Source organism: Microcaecilia unicolor, chromosome 6, assembly GCF_901765095.1.
Source record: "Microcaecilia unicolor chromosome 6, aMicUni1.1, whole genome shotgun sequence".
In the NCBI taxonomy this organism is placed as follows: Eukaryota; Metazoa; Chordata; class Amphibia; order Gymnophiona; family Siphonopidae; genus Microcaecilia; species Microcaecilia unicolor.
The window spans coordinates 73915396-73936268 of NC_044036.1; the positions used below are offsets into that span (position 1 = coordinate 73915396).

General features: G+C 45.2%; 1 protein-coding gene across 4 annotated transcripts in view; it reads right to left on the reverse strand.

Annotated features, from left to right (window-relative positions):
• The window catches only part of BCAR3 (BCAR3 adaptor protein, NSP family member), a 270123-nt gene that overhangs the window by 136602 nt on the left and 112648 nt on the right, over positions 1-20873 (reverse strand). For all 4 annotated transcript variants that reach the window (XM_030206133.1, XM_030206134.1, XM_030206135.1 and 1 more), the window contains one exon: positions 4190-4229. In XM_030206133.1, the coding sequence (XP_030061993.1) occupies positions 4190-4229 (40 nt within the window). The remainder of the gene's footprint in view (positions 1-4189; positions 4230-20873) is intronic.

Here is a 20873-nt window from a genome sequence, read left to right on the forward strand (position 1 = left end):
CTATACTCCCTTTTACAAAGGAAAGAAGGGAATGCTAATATATAAATTCATTGCTCCTCCTTACTTCAGGTTGATTTTGTATATTTGAGTCTCTAAAGATCTTGTCTATAAACTTTCTTTTTGTTTCTTTGGCTTCTCTTAATTTGAGGACAGAGGGGGATATTACTGAGATGCAGTAAAAGCTGGTCATTCAAGAGTCACTAACCTGTTGTGCTAAGACAGCAACTGCCATGGTACAGAAATAATGCAACTTGTCAGCTGCATTACTTTGCTCCTGGGGAGCTATATCTTAAAAGAGCTGGCATGGAAATAAAGAGTGGCTCTTCCTCTAACCCTCCCCCGAAAGATACCAGTGTACCTCCCAACCCCTGAAGACACATTAATGGTGCCAGCCAAGCATGCCACCCAAAGCCCTTTGACCCCTTTCTCCTCCCATAGGCCCCCCCAGCCATAGGGAATCCTGGTGGTCTAGGGTCGGCAGGAGTGATCCCCTAGTTCAGCGTTTCCCAAACTGTGCACCATGGCACCTCAGTGCGCCACAGCAAACTCACGGGAGTGCCGCAGGGCAGATAGGAGTTCACACGCTGAGCGCAGGAACAAGTTGAAGGGGTGCGGCCAAGAGTGCCCGCCCCCCCCCGAACTGGTGCGGTATCGTTCACCTTCCTCTCTCCATCTCCCCCGCCCTGCTCGCCCGCTCACTCGTTTGCTACAGGCTACCAGCCATGATGTAAAGCGCTGCCTTTGGCCTGCCCCCTGAAGCCTTCTTTGTACAGCATCCCACCTACGCGGGAACAGGAAGTGGCTGTACAAAGAAGGCAGGGCTTACACATTCCGGGGCAGACTGAAGGCAGCACTTACACATTGCTGCCAATGCCGGTGGCCTGGAAGTTTGAAGACCTGCTCCCACTGCGGGACTCTGGCTGCTCACTACTCAGCTCTCAGGGAGGGAGGCCAGGGCTACGGGACATCATGTTGCCACCCTCCTGTGATCAGCTCCAGGCTCTTCATCCGCCTCTCCCCAGCTAAGCTCTGGTGGTAAGTGGGAGAGATACAGCAAAGGGGTGAAATCTTGTTTTTACGGATCGAAGGTTGGGGGGGAGATGCTGCAGGGAGAGGGAGAAATGTTGGACATAGGGCAGAGAGAGATGGTGCATGGGGGAGAAAGGGAGAAATATTGGACATGATGTGTGACGGAGGGGGTAGAGACCTGTGTGGTGGGGGGTGGAGACCTATGTGGCCGGGAGGGGGGGTGCCATGAAAAATTGCTCAGACAATAAGGGTGCCGTCAGGGGCATAGCCAGACTTCGGCGGGAGGGGGGTCCAGAGCCTGAGGTGAAGGGGCACATTTTAGACCCCCCTGGCACCACTGACCCCCCTGCCATTGCCGACCCCCCCCCCCCACTGCTTCCGCTGCCACCACCAACTTTGATCCTCCCCCCCCCGACGACGACCCTCTCGACCCCCTCCCGCTGCCAATCCTACCCCACCGTCGCCTACCTTTGCTGGCGGGGGACCCCAACCCCCGCCAGCTGAGGTCCTCTTCTTCCTTTGTTCTGTTTCTGAGTCTGAAGTACAGGACGTCAGACTCACAGAAACAGAATGAAGCCTTGCGATCTGACTCAGAACAGAAGAAGGAAGAACAGGACCTCGGCTGGCAGGGGTTGGGTTCCCCTGCCAGGAAAGGTAGCAGATGGCGATGGCGGGTTGGTAGCGGGAAGGGGGGTCGACAGGGTCATCAGCAGGGGGGTCCAGGGCCAAATCTACGGGGGCCCAGGCCCCCGTGGCCCCACGTAGCTACGCCCCTGGGTGCCGTAAACCGAAAAAAGTTTGGGAACCACTGCCCTAGTTGCTCATGTCAGCATCAGGTTCAAAATGGTGACTTCAACCCCTAGCAGTCACGGCCTCTAACATGATGCCTAGGAGCATCAGGCTGTGTGTTTGCAGGAAATAATGTCAGCTTTGAGTTTCACTGCAAGCCGTGTTATGTGATTTATATAATAATCAGGTGTCTTGCATGCGTTTGCAAGCTTTGCAGCTCATTATTACGTGCACAGAGTAACCTAAACTAACATGTCTCATGGTAATATAATGCACTTTATTGCTGTTTAACGTGCATTAAGGAGCTAATAACATTTGTTACTGCCTTTATACACTTTAGTAACTACCCCACAAATGGACTTATCAACTGTTATTTCTAAATTCTTTTGTGGACAATTATGTGTTTTTCCACTGTCTATTTTTTTTCACTGTAATTGGAATATCTTAATAAATTTAAAAAAAAGATGAGTCTGGGTACTTCTCTGGGATCAGGTAAATATGAACTTGATCTGTATTCTTAGTATAATATCATGTGAGCCACATTATTATTATTATTATTAACATTTGTATAGCGCTACTAGACACACGCAGCGCTGAACACCTGACATAGAGAGACAGTCCCTGCTCAATAGAGCTTACATTGAACCTTATCTGATTGGGATAATGTGGAATATAAATGAAATAAAAAATTGAAGGGCTTATTTCCAAAACCCTGCTGTTCATTTTAGTTGCAACAGAGAAAAATCAATTTTTCATGTAAACAAATAGCTGATTTTGGAAACAAATCTTATTTTAACTTGGCTACAGGTGAAGGACAAACACACTTTTAATCTCAACAACTAATTATATTGGTAGATAACGATATCCTTTGTTCATATGATACTATAGCTCATTTTCTGCTGAAAGTGGACTTAATGTGTTTTGGGAATAAGCCTTTCAATTGGCCCACAGGGGGTGCTGCAGCATTGGAGGCTCTGTAGTCCAGGGCTTCCCTAGGTCAGGGGTTCCCTGTCCTGATAGCCTCTGACGGGAAAAAGTTTTATCTTTTTCCTCCAATCTCCATTCACTGAACAAGGATCGGCTCACACACTGACAGGAAAGGAGAAAGAAAAAAAACATTTCTGCCATGGCACTAAATGACAACATGTTACTGAGGCAGTGTACACATTTTTTAATGCTGTGATACTTTGCAAGCCATAAGTTGATTGCTTTGGAAGTTAAGGGGTCCTTTTACTAAGGTGTGCTGAGAAACGGCCTGCGCTGTTGTAGGCGCGTGTATTAGACATGCGCAGGTCCATATTTCAGCACGCCTGCAGAAAAAGCCTTTTTTGGGGGGGCCAAAAATGGACGTGCAGCAAAATAAACATTGGCGCGTGGCCATTTTGGGCCTGAGACCTTACCACCACCCATTGACTTACCGCCTAGTTAGCGCCATGCAGTAGAAAATAAAAAATATTTTCTGCCATGCATATTGGATGCACGTAAAAAATGGAACTACCGCCCAGGGCTCGAGGTAGTCAGATGGTAGTTCCAAATTGATGCACGTAGGTGTCTACACGCCTTAGTAAAAGGGCCACTAAATTTTATTTTTTGCAGTGTGTGTGTGTGTTAGAATGCTGTTCACTGAAATGTAGCACTCCGTTCTAATGCAGTTTGTTCCATTGGCCCATCAAACTCTTCTCATTACTCCAACACACTACAGAAACCAAACTTTCATGTGTCATATCACATTCTAGAATTTGGTCCACAGCTTGCCTTCCTTACTTCTATAAATACATAATCATAACATGTATGCTTAACTTGCACAATGTCTAAAAATACAAGGAATATTGTCCCATGCAGGCAATTTATAGCAGGAAGCACCTGCTGGTAATAAATCCTGAGCTCGTAATATACCTTTTCAGTAGGGCTTCCCAAATCTGTCCTGGTGACCCCACAGCCAGTCAATTTTTCAGGATACCCACAATGAATCCGCACAAAGTAAATTTCCATAGTCTGCAAACGTGGAGATCTTGAAAATCCAACTGGCTGTGAGGTTACTAGGCCTGATTTAGGTGAATCTCTTCATAATAGCAGTTAATAAATCACAATAAATAAATAAGTTTTCCTTCCAGTGGTCATGCTACATTTATCATGACTACCATTAAACATTCCTCATAGTTAGGAATCTGGGATCTACAGCTCACATTTATTCAGAATATGACTACAAATGACTTCAGTAAGGTACAAGCAGGCATTTGCTTCACATTAATCCTTAATATATAGAATTCAAAATAAAATTAAAGCCTACACAATTGAGTACTTGTTTGAAAATATGACAGCTCCATATTCATTGTTGAACATGCATATGGATTAGAAGGTTTTATCATACCTTAACATATTCCGTGGTTGGACCCAAAACGCTCTGATCTCTACGAATGAAAAAAGAACAAGACCATTTTATACGTTTCTTATTAAACAGAATTTGCCTAAGATACATCATTGGTACAACCAGTTAAAACACAAACACTTGTCTTAGAAAATCATCGTCATTCAGTTGGTGAATGTTACAGCTAACCAGTACTTAACGTAAAATAAAAGCAAGGAATTAATTCTATAACCAACCATTTCTAAATTACTGTATTGCAACACCCCCAAAAACCTGTTATAAAGTGCCTAATTTCTAGAGGAGGGGCGTTATGTATTGGAATCAAGGGAGACTTCCATACTGTGGGATTTAAAGAGGGTAATATTTACAACACAGCACCTGTTTTAACAGGGCAAGTAGGCACCCAGGGCCCTTTTACTAAAGGGTTGCCTAACGTGGCCTCCAGTGGTAGTTCTGCCCCCAGCGCATGGCATTTTTGGCACTACTGGAAATGCCAGAAAAATATTAATGCAAGGGGTTATTTGGCGGTAATTGGGCATCACCATGTGCTGCCCGGTTACCACTGGGTTAGCAACAGGGCCGCTGAGAGACTAGGCCGGGCCCAGGGCAAGGACCCCGCCTCCACCCCCCATGCCGCTACCGCCCCCGTTGCTCCCCCTGCCGCTGCCGCCCCTCATCGCTCCCCCCGCTGCTGCAGTCTCCAGTCTCACTTGCCTGCCTCCACAGCTCTGGGCCCCCTGCATTCAAAGCAGCAGTCGCAGACGCATCTCTTCTGGCCTTCCCTCCCTGTGTCCCGCCCTCATCTGATGTAACTTCCGGTTTCTGCGAGGCGGACACAGGGAGCGAAGTCCTGAAGGGAGGTGATCTGTGACTGCTGCTTCGAATGCAGGGGGCCTGGAGCCGAGGAGGCAGGCAGGTGAGACCAGGGACTGCAATGCCGGTGGCCTGACCCCTGCGCCGGGCCCCCCTTAGAGGCCCAGGCCCGGGAAATTTTGTCCCCCTGCCCCCCTCTTGGCGGTCCTGGTTAGCACGGGTGCCCTTACTGCCACATCGATGGGTGGCGGTAAGTGCTCCCCTCGAAATGGCCGCATGGTAAGTGAAAAACTTACCGCATGGCCATTTTTGGTTTTTTTTTCAGGCTTTTTACCTGCTGCGGTAAAAGGGCCCCAGGACGTGGCAATAATGGCTACCGCTATTGCTAGCTCAGGGCCCCTTTTACCGCAGCTTAGTCAAAGGGCATCCTATTTAGACAATATTTTATAAAGATACATAGCAGGTCAATATTGAGCCCACAGGAGTCAGTGTTCTTATAAATGCTGCCCATCTCTGGCTAATTTAGACGCTGATATTCAATGCCAGGCCATGTCTGGGCACTCAAAAAATAGCCTAAAGGGGAAAAAACTTACAAAAATTATTCAAAAGGCTAAAAAATTACAAAACAATTCTGCATAGGGATCCTTTAAAAGTTTTGAATAAGGTGTGGAGATTGAACATATACATATTAAAGATCTTGATATAACACACTGATGTGCATTGAATATGTTGCAGCCTGTTTCAGTGGATTTGTGAGCATGCACCATACACTGAGTTTTTTTTGTAATTTTTTAGCTTTTTGAACAAATTTTCTAAGGTTTTTTTTTCCTGTTAAGCTATTTTTTTAAATTATTGTTTCTATTTTACTATACGGGTATTATTATCATTGTACCTCCCAATTTTTGATAACATATTTGGGCATTGGCATTCAATAGTCAGGTCTTCAGTGGACCCAGAAGTTATGCAGGATGGCTGATATTCGATGCTAGCATCTGTAGAGCTAACCAGGAAAAGATAGGACTGCTATTTATGTGGTCCTACCTGCCCAGTTAGCTATGCTGAATATCACTAGTGCCTGCATAACTCCCCTTAGATGGAAGAGTAGCCTAGTGGTTAGTGCAGTGGCCTGAAACACTAGGGAACTGGGTTCAATTCCCACTGCAGCTCCTTGGGACTCTGAGCAAATCCCTTAACCCTCTATTGCCCTAGGTACAAAATAAGTACCATGTGGCCTAATGTATAAGGGGCCAAGTCCTTTCATGGTCAGTAGTCAGCTTGGAAAAAGACAGATGAGGGGGGATATGACTGAGGTCTATAAAATCTTGAGTGGTGTAGATCAGGTAAAAGTGAATTCATTTTTTACTCTTTCAAAAAGTACAAAGACTAGGGGAAACTCAATAAAATTACATGGAAATACTTTTAAAGCAACTAGGAGGAAATGTTTTCTCACGCAAAGAATAGTTAAGCTCTGGAACTTGTTGCCGGAGGATGTGGTAAAGGCGGTTAACTGGGTTTTAAAAAGGTTTGGGGTTTGGACAAGTTCCTGGAGGAAAAGTCCATAGTCCGCTATTGAGATACACATAGAGGAAACTGCCCTGGAATTGGTAGCATGGAATGTTGCTGCTATTTGGGTTTCTGCCAGGTATTTGTGACCTGGATTGGCCACTGCTGGAAGCAGGATACTGGGCTAGATGGATCATATGCTCTTATATAATATGTAAACCACTTTGATTGCAACCACAGAAAGATTGTATATCAAGTCCCATGCAAAAAAAAAAAAAAAAAAATTCCACCCCTAGACCGCTCTGGTGCTGCCTGGACAGTACCGTGGCAGTCAGAACACTGCCAAGTTAAGAGCTACTGAATATCACCTCCTGACCTGCTCAGTGCAAATTAAGGGGTCCTTTTACTAAGGTGCACCGAAACGTGGCCTGCACTGGTGTAGACGCATGTATTGGATGCACGCAGGTTCATTTTTCAGCACGCTTGCAAAAAAGGCCTTTTTTGGGGTGCCGAAAATGGACGTGCAACAAAATGAAAATTGGCGTGCGTTCATTTTGGGTCCGAGACTTTACTGCCACCCATTGAATTAGCAGTAAGGTCTCACGCATTAACCGGGTGGTAATTGTTAGTGCACGTACAATGCCGATTACCGACCAGTTAGTGCCGAATGCCGGAAACTTTCTGGCACGAATAGTGGGCGCATGTAAAAAATGAAATTACCGCCTGGGCAATGCGATAGCCAGGCGGTAGTTCTGAATTGGTGCGTGTTGGGCGCGCATAGGCGCCTTGCACAACCTAGTAAAACGGCCCCTAACTGGACAGGATTCTCTCTTGCCTGGTTAAATAGTTTTGAAATTCAAGCCCATAGATGTAAGCAGCAGAAATTGCACCTAACTTGCAAACCTGCACGTTTATACCTTCTCTTGAGCTTGTATACATATCTGCACCTAGATTATTTAACTACGAGCATAGATTAGTGTATTTTATAATCTATGCAAATAGTTATGTACTCCTCCCACACCCTGCCCTAACTCCACCCCTCTAGATGCCTGCCAGCAATGTACACACCACCATGTCATAAAGAATATTTTTATGGCAGTTGGTATTTTATAAGGTGCCACATATGCAAAAAAGGCCTTTATATATTTACCCTCAAAATGCAAAAAATCTTTTTTCCATGATTAATCACATGACACCCCTGCAGACAAAAATTTTTTGGGCACCAAATAATTTAATATTAGCACCCAAAAAGAGCTTGCTGACACCCTGTAAACATATATATGTAGGAATGTAACTTAAGGGTGAACATGGCTCAAATCGTTTTTCCAATGTTGACAGAACTTGATTATTAGATATTTTAGATATTGAGTATAATACACATCCTGAACTTTAGCCCAGCCTGAAAGGTGTTTTATTACCAGTACTCATAATTAATGTGCAAAAAGGAAAATGCAGACATTTCAAAAATATTTCAAATAGCTGGCACATACCTTATGTAAGAAGAATGTGAAATTATAGGAAACATTCATTATAAACCAAATGTGTTTCACCACCACTAAATCCTGAAGCTTATAATTATGTTTGAAGACATGTTAAATACTGTATTTAGGATTTCTTTTGGTGAACAAACAAGATTGTGTTTTATTTATGCTTTGCTCAAATCATACGGTGCTACTGCTGGGATAAGATGATTAGCTTACTTTTCTAAGGAGAAGGCGGCCAGTGAAATCATTGTTCCCCAAATTCTATATATCATGCCTTAATTTCCGTGCAGAAATCTGAGCGTATTCTATAACAATGCCAGCAACTTAATTGGTTAACTAGCTAATCAGCTCTGTCACCCGGATGTTAACAAGCAATTATCAATACTAACTGGCATTAAGATTTATGTGCATAACTCGCTAACTATATTCTGTAATGTGGTGTGCCTAAATTCTAAGTCGTATAATTGAAAAGGGTGTGTGGCCATGGGCGGGGCATTGGACTTTCTAAAATCTACGTGCATTATTATACAATACACCTGCTCTTCCCTGGATTCTATATAGCATGCCTAGAGAATCGTGCTGAAATCCAGGCGGAGTCTATAACAACGCGTAACTTAATTGGCTTAACAAGCTAATCAGCGTTGCTAACAGCACTTAAGAATTAATGAGCATTAATTGGCAATAATTAGAATTTACCCGCACAACTCACTAAGCGTATTCTATAACGCAGTACGCCTAACCTCTAATATGCACAGATAATACGAGGCATGGTTATGGAGGGAGAAATGGGCATTTTATGGACATTCTGAAATCTACATGCATAGTTATAGAATATGGCCCTCTGCGCCGGGCCGTATGCCATGTTTTCAGTGGTATAAATGGACAGGCATAGTTTTAGGCTCTGGGATATCAACTATGCGCATTCTAAATATTGCATCTAAATCTACACCTAATTTAGGCATCGGGTTTTACACCAAGTAAAACATGGCCTAAATGGATGTGACCAAATTTGGTCACATGGATAGACGGTCGGCATATTCTACATACCACGCAGATATTTAAGCCTATTCTATCAAATTTAGGCTTACTTTAGAGAATACGCCTAGGCGTATTCTTTTACCATGCAGATTTTTCAGGCGTCATATATACAATCTAGCCCTGTATGGGCATTTGTGTCCCCAGTCCACTAAATTTTCAGGGCATGTCAGAGGAGACACAAGGACTCGAGTTTTTTTCTTTTTTTAGGATCCACATATATTGACAGTGTGCACCCTGAGAAGCAGTCATTTAGGGGCCCTTTTACTAAGCTGTGTTTGGTGCTAACGCTCACCTAATGCAGCTTAAAATGGCATCCTGCAGGGTGCGCTAAGGCAACTTACAGTAAGCGCCAATTGTGTGTATCAGGGGCGTAGCCAGACCTCGGCGGGAGGGCGGTCCAAAGCCCAAGGTGAGGGGCACATTTTAGCCCCCCCTGGTGCTGCTGCCCCTCCCACGCTACTTTCAACCCTCCCCCGCCGTTGCTAGGTACCTTTGCTGGTGGGGGTACCCAACCCCCGCCAGCCGAAGTCCTCAGGACGTCAGACTCAGAACGAAGGAAGAAGAGGACCTCAGCTGGCGGGGGTTGGGATCCCCCGCCAGCAAAGGCAGGCGATGGCGGGGTAGGGTTGGCGGTGGGAGGGGAGTGGTCGAGAGGGTCACCAGCAGGGGGGGGGGTCAAAGTTGTTTGTGGTGATGGCGGCGGCGGGGGGGGGGTTGGCAATGGCGGGAGGGGGTGTCGGCAGCACCGGGGGGCTAAAATATGCCCCCTCACCTCGGGCTCTGGACCCCCCTCCCGACGAAGTCTGGCTACGCCCCTGTTCACACCTAACTGTAAAAACCTTGTAGGACGATAAATATGTATATTAACAGCAATAGCCAAAGGAGCATTGATGTTTAACACTCTATAGATAACAGAAATCACTTTATAGCTAATTCTCCATTCTGGGCTCGATTCTATACATTATGCCTAAAAAATTGGCGCCAAAATGAAAAAAGCCTAAGCATAATCTATAAAATATGCCTTAATTTAGGTAAACTTTATAGAATAAGCCTACATTTCCATGAGGTTTATAGAAGTGAGTGCCCATCGATGTGACTAAATTTAGTTGTAGCCATTTACACCATGTTTTACTTGATGTAAATGCTGATGTCTAAATTATGCCCGGACTTAGTATATTCTATAAAAACGTGCATAGATTTTAGAAATGTCCATGACCCGCCCATTCCATGCCCCTTTTCAATTATGCGACTTAGAATTTATGCTCATCAAGTTATAGAATACATTTAGTCAGTTGTGCATGTAAATTCTAATTATTGCCAATTGGTATCAATAATTGCTTGTTAACTGGCAAATATCAGTGCTGATTGGCTTGTTAATTAAGTTATGCATGCAAATACAGAATACAATTATATTTCTACACACAACTTAAGTCACACCAAGCAGCTTGCTAATACAGGGCCAGCTGCATTTTGAGCAATTTGTAAAGCTCTCAAAACAGAAGCAGGAAGACCCAAAAGTAAAGCATTGCATTAATCAAAAATGTGGAACACAACACTTTTGTGCTAGCAACTGAAAGTTGGGCAGTATAAGATAAATTGCCTAATCAATCTTAAAAACAATTTGAATAATCGTTTGACTTGCAATCAAAATATTTGTCCCATCAATAGTAAAATAAGAGGAAACCAAACAGAAGAAATACCATATTCAGTTGTAAATGATTAGCCTTCATCCATGTACTAACGCTTTTTAATGATAATATCAAATAATTAATAGCGGCTTAGTAAAAGGGCCCCTAAGTTGCCTACTTACTAATCCATGGTAAAATGGTGTGTATGTATGCTGTTTTACCAAGGAATTCAGTAGTCAGTGAAACTCATGATAAATCTTTTCTTGCACCACTGAAAGCAAGAACATTGCATGTCCCCAACTGCAGCAGCACAAAGAGTGTGGCACCAATGTTGGTCCCAGTATTGGGACAGTGACAAGACAAATATACCCCCAAATTTACAAAAAAATATTCCTGTTGTCTAAGGGCTGACTATGGGCCAGATGCACTAAACTTAACGAGCCATTAGCGAGCAAGTAGTAAACCGTGGAATGCACAAAAGGCTTCTCCGAGCCATTTTCCGATTACGGTAGCAGCTAACGAAAACGGAATGCAGATGAGCAAATTAGTACCCCAATGTGTATAAATCGTATTATAATGAGATGCACTACCGTTTTCCGATTGCCTAACCGTGGAAAATCTAATGGAAGGTCTGTACCTCTCGTTGGGGCTGCGCAGGATTTATTCTCCTCTAAAATCTATAAATGTAACAAAAAAAAAATAATAATCGGGAAAAAAAAACATCCAAGTGCTAGTCAGGGACGTCCTTTATGGACGTCCACTCAAAACAACCAGCCAGAAACCTTTGCCTAGCCACGTCCAAGTGCTCGTCAGGGCCGTCCTTCTAAAGTGCCTAACATGGACGTCCTTCACTAAAAAAAGGACGTCCCTGACGAGCACTTGGACGTTTTTCTCCAAGATTTTTGTGATTGGTGCGAGGACGTCCAAATCAAAATACTATTTGGACATCTCTTTCGATTATGCCCCACCGCCAGGTCTCTCTCAGCCAATCACAGCGCATTTAGCTGACAGCTAAACGCACTGTGATTGGCTGAGAGAGACCTGGAGGAGGGGCATTGGACATGCTGCTAACACCCCGGGGCAAAGCGGCTGGAGCAGAAGCTGCCGATAGCTGCCAGGTATGAGTTTGATGACACGGTGTGGAGGGGCTTGAGAGAGAAGTTCCGAACTGCGGACAGGGAGGAAAGTAGAAGACTGAAGATTGGTTCCCTGATCCCCGGTTTGCAGATGCAGTTTGCCGCCTGTGGGATGCCTTACAGGGAGAGAAGGTGTGCCTCGACAGAGACGTCCTTTTTTTGTGTTTTTTAGTGAAGGACGTCCATAATGCTCTGCTGCTCTGCGCATGCTCGACCGGCCGACCGGTTTCCGAGGGAATAGAGAATGCAAGTGAGCCACAACGAACAGCTTATTTGAATTTCGTTTCCTTTGATGCATGGCCGTTCCCTACCAATTCGCTATGGAATCGGTAAGGGAAGGGCTCTTCCGAGGACCTTAGTGCATCTGGCCCAAAGTGCTGACAAAACCCAGCAAGGCAGGCGGTGTTCCTGTGTTATTTGATTGTTCCTTCATGCAGTCTCTGTCTGGCACTGCTCACACTGAAACACATTTTCACCTGTTTAAGGACGTTTGGACTGTTTCTCTGTTGATTTCATCACTCTGATCTTGTTGTTTTTTTAAATCACATACCATGCATTTTAGATTAACTGCTGCTTTTAAGATGTTTGTAGGAGATGGCTTACCCTGAATTTTTATTGTGATTTTTAATGTTTTATTTTTGATCTTATGGGCTGGTAGCATCCATATGTGGCTGTTTTATTTCATTTTAAGCATTTTTTTAACCTTTTTAGAAGCTTTAAGGACTTTTTGATACTCTGAGACTTTTTCCGTGGTTGGAACGCATTGATGACATCACTGAAATGCATTGAGATCATTGGAATGCATAATTAAGCTTCCAATGCATTCCACCACGGGGGGGGGGGGGGTCATTTTTCTGTTTTAAAGGACTTTTATGAGTTTTTTTTCACAGCAATTGTACTTGTTCTGGATCCTAGAACATCTCAGGATCTTCATTTTTTATTTTTATTTTCCATGGATGTAAATACGGGGGGGGGGGGGGGGGGGGTTGTTCTAGGGATGCACTCAAGTTGTTTTTAGTTGTTCTGCACTTCATTCACATGTTTTTACTGGTTTTGGATCAAGTATTTCTTGTTTTAGACTGGGGTTTTTTCTATATATATTATGTATGAATGACATCAGCAGACATAAGTTTGGATGACACAGCAAGTTTGCTTTTACTGCATTCACAGTGTTTTTATGAGAGATTCATCCCAGAATATGTAAGTATACAGTTGTTTTTTTTATGGTTTACCTTTTTTTTTTTAGCCTAGTATGGCTGTTTTTAATCATTTGTGGTGTTTCTTTCCATCCTTTTTTAGTGCTTGCTATGTTTCAACAGCTGCACCAGCCAGGCTGATTTTGGAATTTCACATCAGCTGGGTAAGCCTCTCTGTTTGTTTTAATTGTTTTACACTTCTTTATTGTTTGAGTACCCAGATACTAGGTTTTAGTATGGTGTCATTGTTAAAGGTGCTTTTGAGAGTTCCTCTTATGTTTTAAGTTTATTTATTTATTCTTTTCATTATTTTCTTTGTAAGGTACTGAATGATTTTATTTTCATTTACAGTGACCTACTGCCCCTGACGCAGCCATTTGTACTGGCGAAATATGGCCATGCCGAGCATTTTATGTTGAACTTCTGGGAGCTTTTAATCTATTAATAAAGACTGTGTTTTTTACAAGGTCTGCCTTGTTGTTTTACCTTCTTAAGTGTGGACAAAGTCATTTCTAGCATAAAGCTGCTAACTCCCATCTCATATATGGGTCCCAGATCTCATTAACCTAGAGGTGATTAGAGGCATGAGGAAGCTGCAGTGTGAGGACTGGTGTACCTGGGTGAGAGGATAGTCAACAGAAGAGAGGAGTCCGGTGAGGGGGCATGTGCAAAACATGGACGCTTACTGAGAGTCTGTGCTAGGTGCCAGGGCCGCCAAAAGACTGGGCCGAGCCTGGGGCAAGGTTGCGCCCGGGGCCCCGCCCCACGCCCCGAGGTCGTCGCTGCCGAGGCCCCCCCGGCCGCCACGCTGCAGTCCCCCCTCTGTCCACCACCGGGCCAGGCCCCCTGCATTGAAATCATCACAGCACCTCACCTGTCACCTCGCTCCATGACTGAAAGTGCAGCAGTGGCAGATCAGATTCACCTCCCTTCAGGCCTTCCCTCCCTGTGTCCCGCCCTCGTGGAAGTTACACCAGATGAGGGTGGGACACAGGGAGGGAAGGCCCGAAGGGAGGCAAATCCGATCTGCCGCTGCTGCGCTTTCAGTCACGGAGGTGACAGATGAGGCGCTGTGATGATTTCAATGCGGGGGGCCTGGCCCGGTGGCGGACGGTCGACAGAGCCGAGAGCGGGTGAGTTTGGGGACTGTGGCGCCGGGCCTCCAAGGAATTATGTCCCCCCTGCCCCCCCCTCGGCGGCCCTGCTAGGTGCTTTCCCTACCGCTTGCAGAATTTCTGTGCATCTCATTTGCATGTGATTTCCTTTGGGCTTCAGTTGCTGTTTGGAAATCAGTATACCACTGATATAACATTTTATACTCATTTTCCATCATATTACTCGCTATCCCTCCCATCTGTAGTCCCTCTGTCCTCCATGGGTGTGGGGGGGGGGACCAAATTCACCTCCCACTGTCTCAAATTCTTTGGCTTGTCTCCTTTAAAAGTCATCAATAAAGCATAGAGTTGTGATTCCCTCTTTGGTAGTCCCTGTACAAAATTAAGACTGGCTGTCCCGCTTCTAACTGCTCTTTCCACTGCTTGGTCCCCAGCGTGCTTGAATTCTACTGAAATACTTGTTTCCCCTATCTTGGCTGCTAGGTTTTTCCAGGCATCAACCACCTCATGGCCTGCATGTCACTAGACCATGTGTTCTTTATCTGTCCCTTATTGTTCTTCTTATCATCTTGCTGGGGAATATCCAGTCACCACCAACCAGGTTGGTTTCTGAGGAGTTGTAGCCTCCTGGTTTGAACTTAGCTACCCTGTGGCCTACCTTATTGATAGATCCAGGTTTCCTTTATCAATAGATCAGGTTTTCTTTATCCATGTTCTGTTTTTTTTCTTCTCTCTCTACTTGCCTCTTCTCTTCAAGCAACCTGCCAACCCGGTACCTAACAATACAGCTATTTACCTAAAATAATGGGAGTTTGCATTCTCCTTTTCCATACAGCATTCTCGTTTCTTATTGGTTTCTTGGGTCCAGAAAAAGAATAGCTCCTAATAAAGTGGCTGTGAAAAAAAGGGTCGGAGAACGGTCTACTGTGTACTCTCCACTGTTGCTAAGCTTTCTAAGCCGTTGGAACACAACCGGCCTCTGTGCAGAGAGGAATAATGGAGCAGAAAGTGAAAGACATTCCAGGTTCAGGGTCAACTTGGTTCAGCTTCCAAGGAAGGTGTGAGGTTTTGCTCACTTTCCTATTCTCTTCAATGTTAAATCTGGTGCCAAGTGTATGGGGAGATTAAATACTTCCTCATATACAGTACATAAGTACATAAGTAATGCCACACTGGGAAAAGACCAAGGGTCCATCGAGCCCAGCATCCCGTCCACGACAGCGGCCAATCCAGGCCAAGGGCACCTGGCAAGCTTCCCAAACGTACAAACATTCTATACATGTTATTCCCGTAATTGTGGATTTTTCCCAAGTCCATTTAGTAGCGGTTTATGGACTTGTCCTTTAGGAAACCATCTAACCCCTTTTTAAACTCTGCCAAGCTAACCACCTTCACCACGTTCTCAAGTGAATGCAAAATGCACTAGAAAATGCATGACTGCTATTTTTCTTTTCTGTTCTATATTTAGTGGAGCCTTTAATCACCCAGTTTTGCACTCTGGATTGAACCTGACCTAGACCTCTCCTCCAGAAGGCCATTTCATGAGTTTCTCTAAGAGTGCTGAACAAAGGTTGTCACTTCTAAAGGCTGAGTTGTTCTCGTATCAGGGAAATGTATGATGTACACTTTATATACCTGATGATTAGATACAACACCAGTTGAAAACGTAAACCAAACAGAAACTCTGTAAGAATGGTAAATCAGACTGAGTAAAGCTGGTTGAGACAGCAAATCAGACTATCTTAAGTAAAACTAATTAAATATAAATATGGGTATTTCATTTTGGCCCAACTTTGAACTCTGTTAGACGATGGGAACATCACTGGGACTAATCTCATCACCTCCATTTATTTACTTTTTCCTGTGTGTAATTTCACAGCAAAATAAGTTAGACAAAAACAAACTGCTACGCCCAGTCCCCCGTTTCCTGTAGCAGACTGGGATAGATCCTTCCACAGTACTAGGAAAATCCTGTGACAAAGTTCTTGAAATCCTGCAGCAATTCTGAGGCACATCTGCACGTGTTTCAATTATTTTGTGATATAAGGCCAACACAGAGAAAGCTTCACCACTGGCTGGTCACAGCCTGAGCTAATCGCTGCTAGGCATGGGGACAGAAGACCACAGGGAAGGTGAGAGAGGGTGAAAGAGATGTAGGACCCCTGGAGGGCAGGGAGGAAAGGAAAAGAGACAGAGATTTCAGATTCAGGGCTGAATTTACCAATGAGCAGCTGGGACCTTTTTATGCAGGGGCCTGGGCCAACTGCCCCCTTTGCCCACTGGTAAAAGCAGCCCTGACCAGCACTATGCTGGAGAATGCTGGACGTTTTTCTCACAGGCCCCAGCCCATAGGCTTAGACTGGGGGGGGGCAATGCCCCCCCAAACGACGAGGCGCCACCGCGCCATTAGTTAAAAAAAAAAAAAAACACATGCAGGCACGCGCTCCTCTCCGTCCGCTTGGCTTCCCTGCCCTCTCTGTCTGCGTCCCGCCTTCCTCTGATGTCAGAGGAAGGCGGGACGCAGTCAGAGAGGGCAGGGAAGCCAAGCGGACGGAGAGGAGCGTGTCCGTCTACCCCTCTCTCTTCCTCCCTCCCTCCGGCACAGGCAGCAGTCTTTTTCAGCGTTTCTGGCAGCGGTAGCGATGTACACGCTGCCTTCGGCTCTGCCCCAAAGCCTTCTCTTCAAGTTCCTGTTCCCGCATAGGTGGGAACAGGAACTTGAAGAGAAGGCTTCCGGGGCAGACCGAAGGCAGCGTGTACATCGCTACCGCTGCCAGGAACGCTGAAAAAGCTGAAGACTGTTGCCTGCGCCGGAGGGAGGGAGGAAGAGAGGGGGTAAACGGAGTCACCATCTTGGACCTCGCGGGGGGGTGGGGGGGGTGGGGAGCAGAGGGAAGATGGATGATACTGGGAGGGGTGGGGAGCAGAGGGATGGACCAGGAGATGGATGGGATTGGGAGAGGTCAGGCACAGCAGAGGGAAGGAGCAGAAGATGGATGGGACGGAAGGAACAGAAGATGGATGGGACTGGGAGGGGTGGGGAGCAGAGGGAAGGAGCAAGAGATGGATGGGTCTGGGAGGGTGGGGAGCAGAGGGAAGCCTACTGGAAAGAAGACACTGCATAAAACAGAAGACACTGGGACCAAAGCGAATAGAAAAACTAAATGATCAGACAACAAAGGTAGATAAAAGTATTTTATTCATAATTTATTAATTGAAATGTGTCAGCTTTTTGAAATGTGCATCTGTGATATTTTGCCTGTACATTTCAATTCCTTCCTCCATATTAGCATATTCATTTGCATATGTATATATGCAAATGATATGCTAATATGCGCCACCCATTCTTTGCCCCTCCCCCCCCCCCCCCCCCCCCCCCCCACCAAATGAAACAGTCAAACTACGCCTATGCCCCAGCCATTACAACCAGTTCTGGCAGCTGTACATTTCACAACTGACATGTTCTAGTCAATAAATAGAAAATAAAATTCCTTTTTCTACTTTTGTCGTCTGATCATTTTATACTCCTAATCGTGTTGGTCCCAGTCTCTGGTTTCTGTTATCTTCTGTCTTCTCTTAACTCTCTTGCCAGAGTCTCTTTGCCCATTTTGCATTTCTTCTCTCTCTATCTTCCCTATTCATCTTCTCTAATCATTGCTACTACTCTGTCCAGTCCCAGTCCTACCATGTTGAGCATCCCCCTTCTCTGTGTTCCTATTCTTGCCCTATCTAGCATCACCCTTCTGTGCCCCTATCTCTCCTTCTTCCTCCCCACACAGGTTCCGGCATCATCTCTGACCCAATCACCCCAATCCCTCCCTCTTGCTCCTTCCCCTGGCCTGCAGGCCTCAGTATAATTTCCAATCCCTCTCCTCCCCCCACAGGTGCAATGTCAATCCCTCTTCCTCCTTCTGCTGCTGGTTCTAACATCCTTTCTTCTTCTCCCTCCACTCCCCGGAGTCCTTTACATTTGCCCTAGATAGCCAAAGCGCTAACAACGGGCTCCCTCTGGCCAATCTGTGGGGCCTTCCCTCTGCCGGGCCTGCCCTGCTGAAAACAGGAAGTAGAATCAGAGGAGATGGGACTGGCAGAGGGAAGGCCCTATGGACTGGCCAGAGGGAGTCTGTTGTGAGCAATTCTGCTGCCGGCGATCTAGGTCAAATGTATAGGACTCCAGGGAGGGGGAGGCAGGAGGGGGGAGTGAGTGAAAAATGCCAAACCAGGGAGAAAGATGCCATACTGCAAGGGCAAGGAACTAATGCTGGAGAGAAGGGCAGCTTGGCGTGTGAGCTGGAGAAGGGGGGGTCAAAAGTGTGTGTAACATGCCTAATGTGTGTGACTTGGTATGTCTACATCATAGCCGGTGAGAGGGGGGCAGGCGGGCAGAATTCTACAGGCCCAGGCCTCCAGGGGGGGGGGGCCCGGCGCAGGAGTCTCTCTCTCTCTCCTGCTCCTGACAGCACCCGGGTGTTTGCATCCCGACAGGAGCAGGAGAAAGAACTCCGGCACCAGGCCCCCCTTGCATTGCCTGCCTAGCAGCTGCTGGGCCCTCAGGCCGTGCATGCTGAGTTTTTGAGACTGAGCATGTGCGACCTGAGGAAAGCAGCCGCAGGGGCAGACAATGCTGAGGAGAGGAAGGAACCGCACTGCCTCCAGCTGGCGGGGCCAGCCAAGGTACTTCGGGTGGGCAGGCAGGCAGGAGGGAGGGAGGGGGCGGTGGCAATGGGGGGGGGGGGGGGTCGGTGGCAGCGATGACGATTCTGCCCCAGGCCCGGAGGCGGCGGCCCTGCCCTGGGCCCAGCTCAGTCTCTCAGCAGCCCTGGTCTGCATACCAAAATTCAACTCTATTTTTCCTTGTTCAATCCTATACTGTGTTATGTCTATTGGAACACTGGAAATTAGGAAAACAATTTGTAGCCCACATAGAAAAGTGTTGTTTTCCTTTTCAGGAATATCTGGGGAGTGTTTTCAGTCCTGCACCATTATAGGTCTCCACTGTAGAGATGAAGATTCACTCAGAAGACGTGAACCTTCACTGATATTGCACATTGCCCCTAGGAAGTAAGGGAGAATTGAACATTATTTTCTTGAAATATTTGGCCTGATTAAGGAAAATTGTATTGCAGTGACAATGCCCTTCAAAGACATTGCCTTTTGCTTCAATTATATTGACAAGCTTCTTCAAGAAACCCGTTAAAAAGAAACAGAGATAACTGCCATAAAGACTAAAGCTGGCTTTGAGATGAAGCAAGAGTTTTATCATCTCTTCTTCCTGCCACTGCTTCAATTTGTCTCTCTTATCTTTTTCCCTGCTACATCATACCTTCTGCCACCTGCCCTGTTGCCACTCCTGGCCTCACCCTTCCTGAGAATGCCAGAGTTGAAAATTCCCTCAAGTGTTTGGTTATCTTTAGTGTGCCAGCCAGGCGCGTGAACAAATAAAACTGTTAGGAGGAAATTGCAGCAAAGATCCTTCATAAAACAGAAAATTGAAGTGACGGTGCCTAAAAAAGGAAGACGTTGGTATTTGTTTTTTTCCAAGTATACCTGAAACTTTACTATCAATCATGGAGTTCCTTTTTCTACCTTTAAATATTAAGTTCAATTGGGGTAGAGGGTAACGTTTTACAATGGTTTGAGGGTTTCCAAAGATCATATACAGTAAGATTTCAGAAATCTCTTTCAATTTTTTGGAAGCTATCTTGTGCAGTCCCACAGGGGTCTTCTTTGTCTTCCAAGATGTTTAATGTGTTGACCAGATACTTGGGTTGTATTTATTTATTATACCGCAAGGTCACCAAGTATCAATGTAGTTTACAATAATCCAAAATATGAATCAGACATAGACAGCAATCCATAAAATAAAACAAGGCAAAAACACCGGGATCCATAAAATACAAGCATAATAATAATGCAAAACACAATAGAACGGGAATGACAACAATAATTTACCTGACAAGATAATGAAAACAAACCAGGATACAAAAAGACAGGTAGTAAAGTTAGAATCATACTAAGAAAGCCTTTCAATCAACCAGGTTTTTAATGCAGATTTAAACCTGATGTATGTTCAAGTGTACAGCGCTGCCTATGTCTAGTAGCGCTATAGAAATGATAAGCAGTAGTAGTATGTGGGAGGGGTCAGACTGCAACTGGGCAACCAAATAGCGGATGATGTTTAATGTGAGCAAGTGCAAAGTGATGCATGTGGGAAAGAGGAACCCAAACTATAGCTACGTGATGCAAGGTTCCACATTAGAAATCACCGCCCAGGAAAAGGTGATACGTTTGAAACCCTCTGCTCAGTGTGCAGCGGCAGCTAAGAAAGTAAATAGAATGTTAGGAATTATTAAGAAAGAATTATTATGAAAAACAAAAATGAAAATGTTATAATGCCTTTGTGTCGTTCCATGGAATGACCGTACCTTGAATACTGTCTGCAATTCTGGTCACCGCATCTCAAAAAGATATGGCAGAATTAGAAAAGATACACAGAAGGGAGATGAAAAAGGGGATGGGACGACTTCCCTAGGAGGAAAGGCTAAAGCAGCTAGGGCTCTTCAGCTTGGAGAAGAGATGGCTGAGGGGAGATATAATAGAGGTCTATAAAATAATGAGTAGAGTGGAACAGGTAGATGTGAATCGCTTGTTTACTCTTTCCAAAAATACTAGGATTAGGGAGCACGCAATGAAGCCTCAAAGTAGTAAATTTAAAACAAATCTGAGAAAATATTTCTTCACTCAACATGTAATTAAACTCTGGAATTCGTTGCC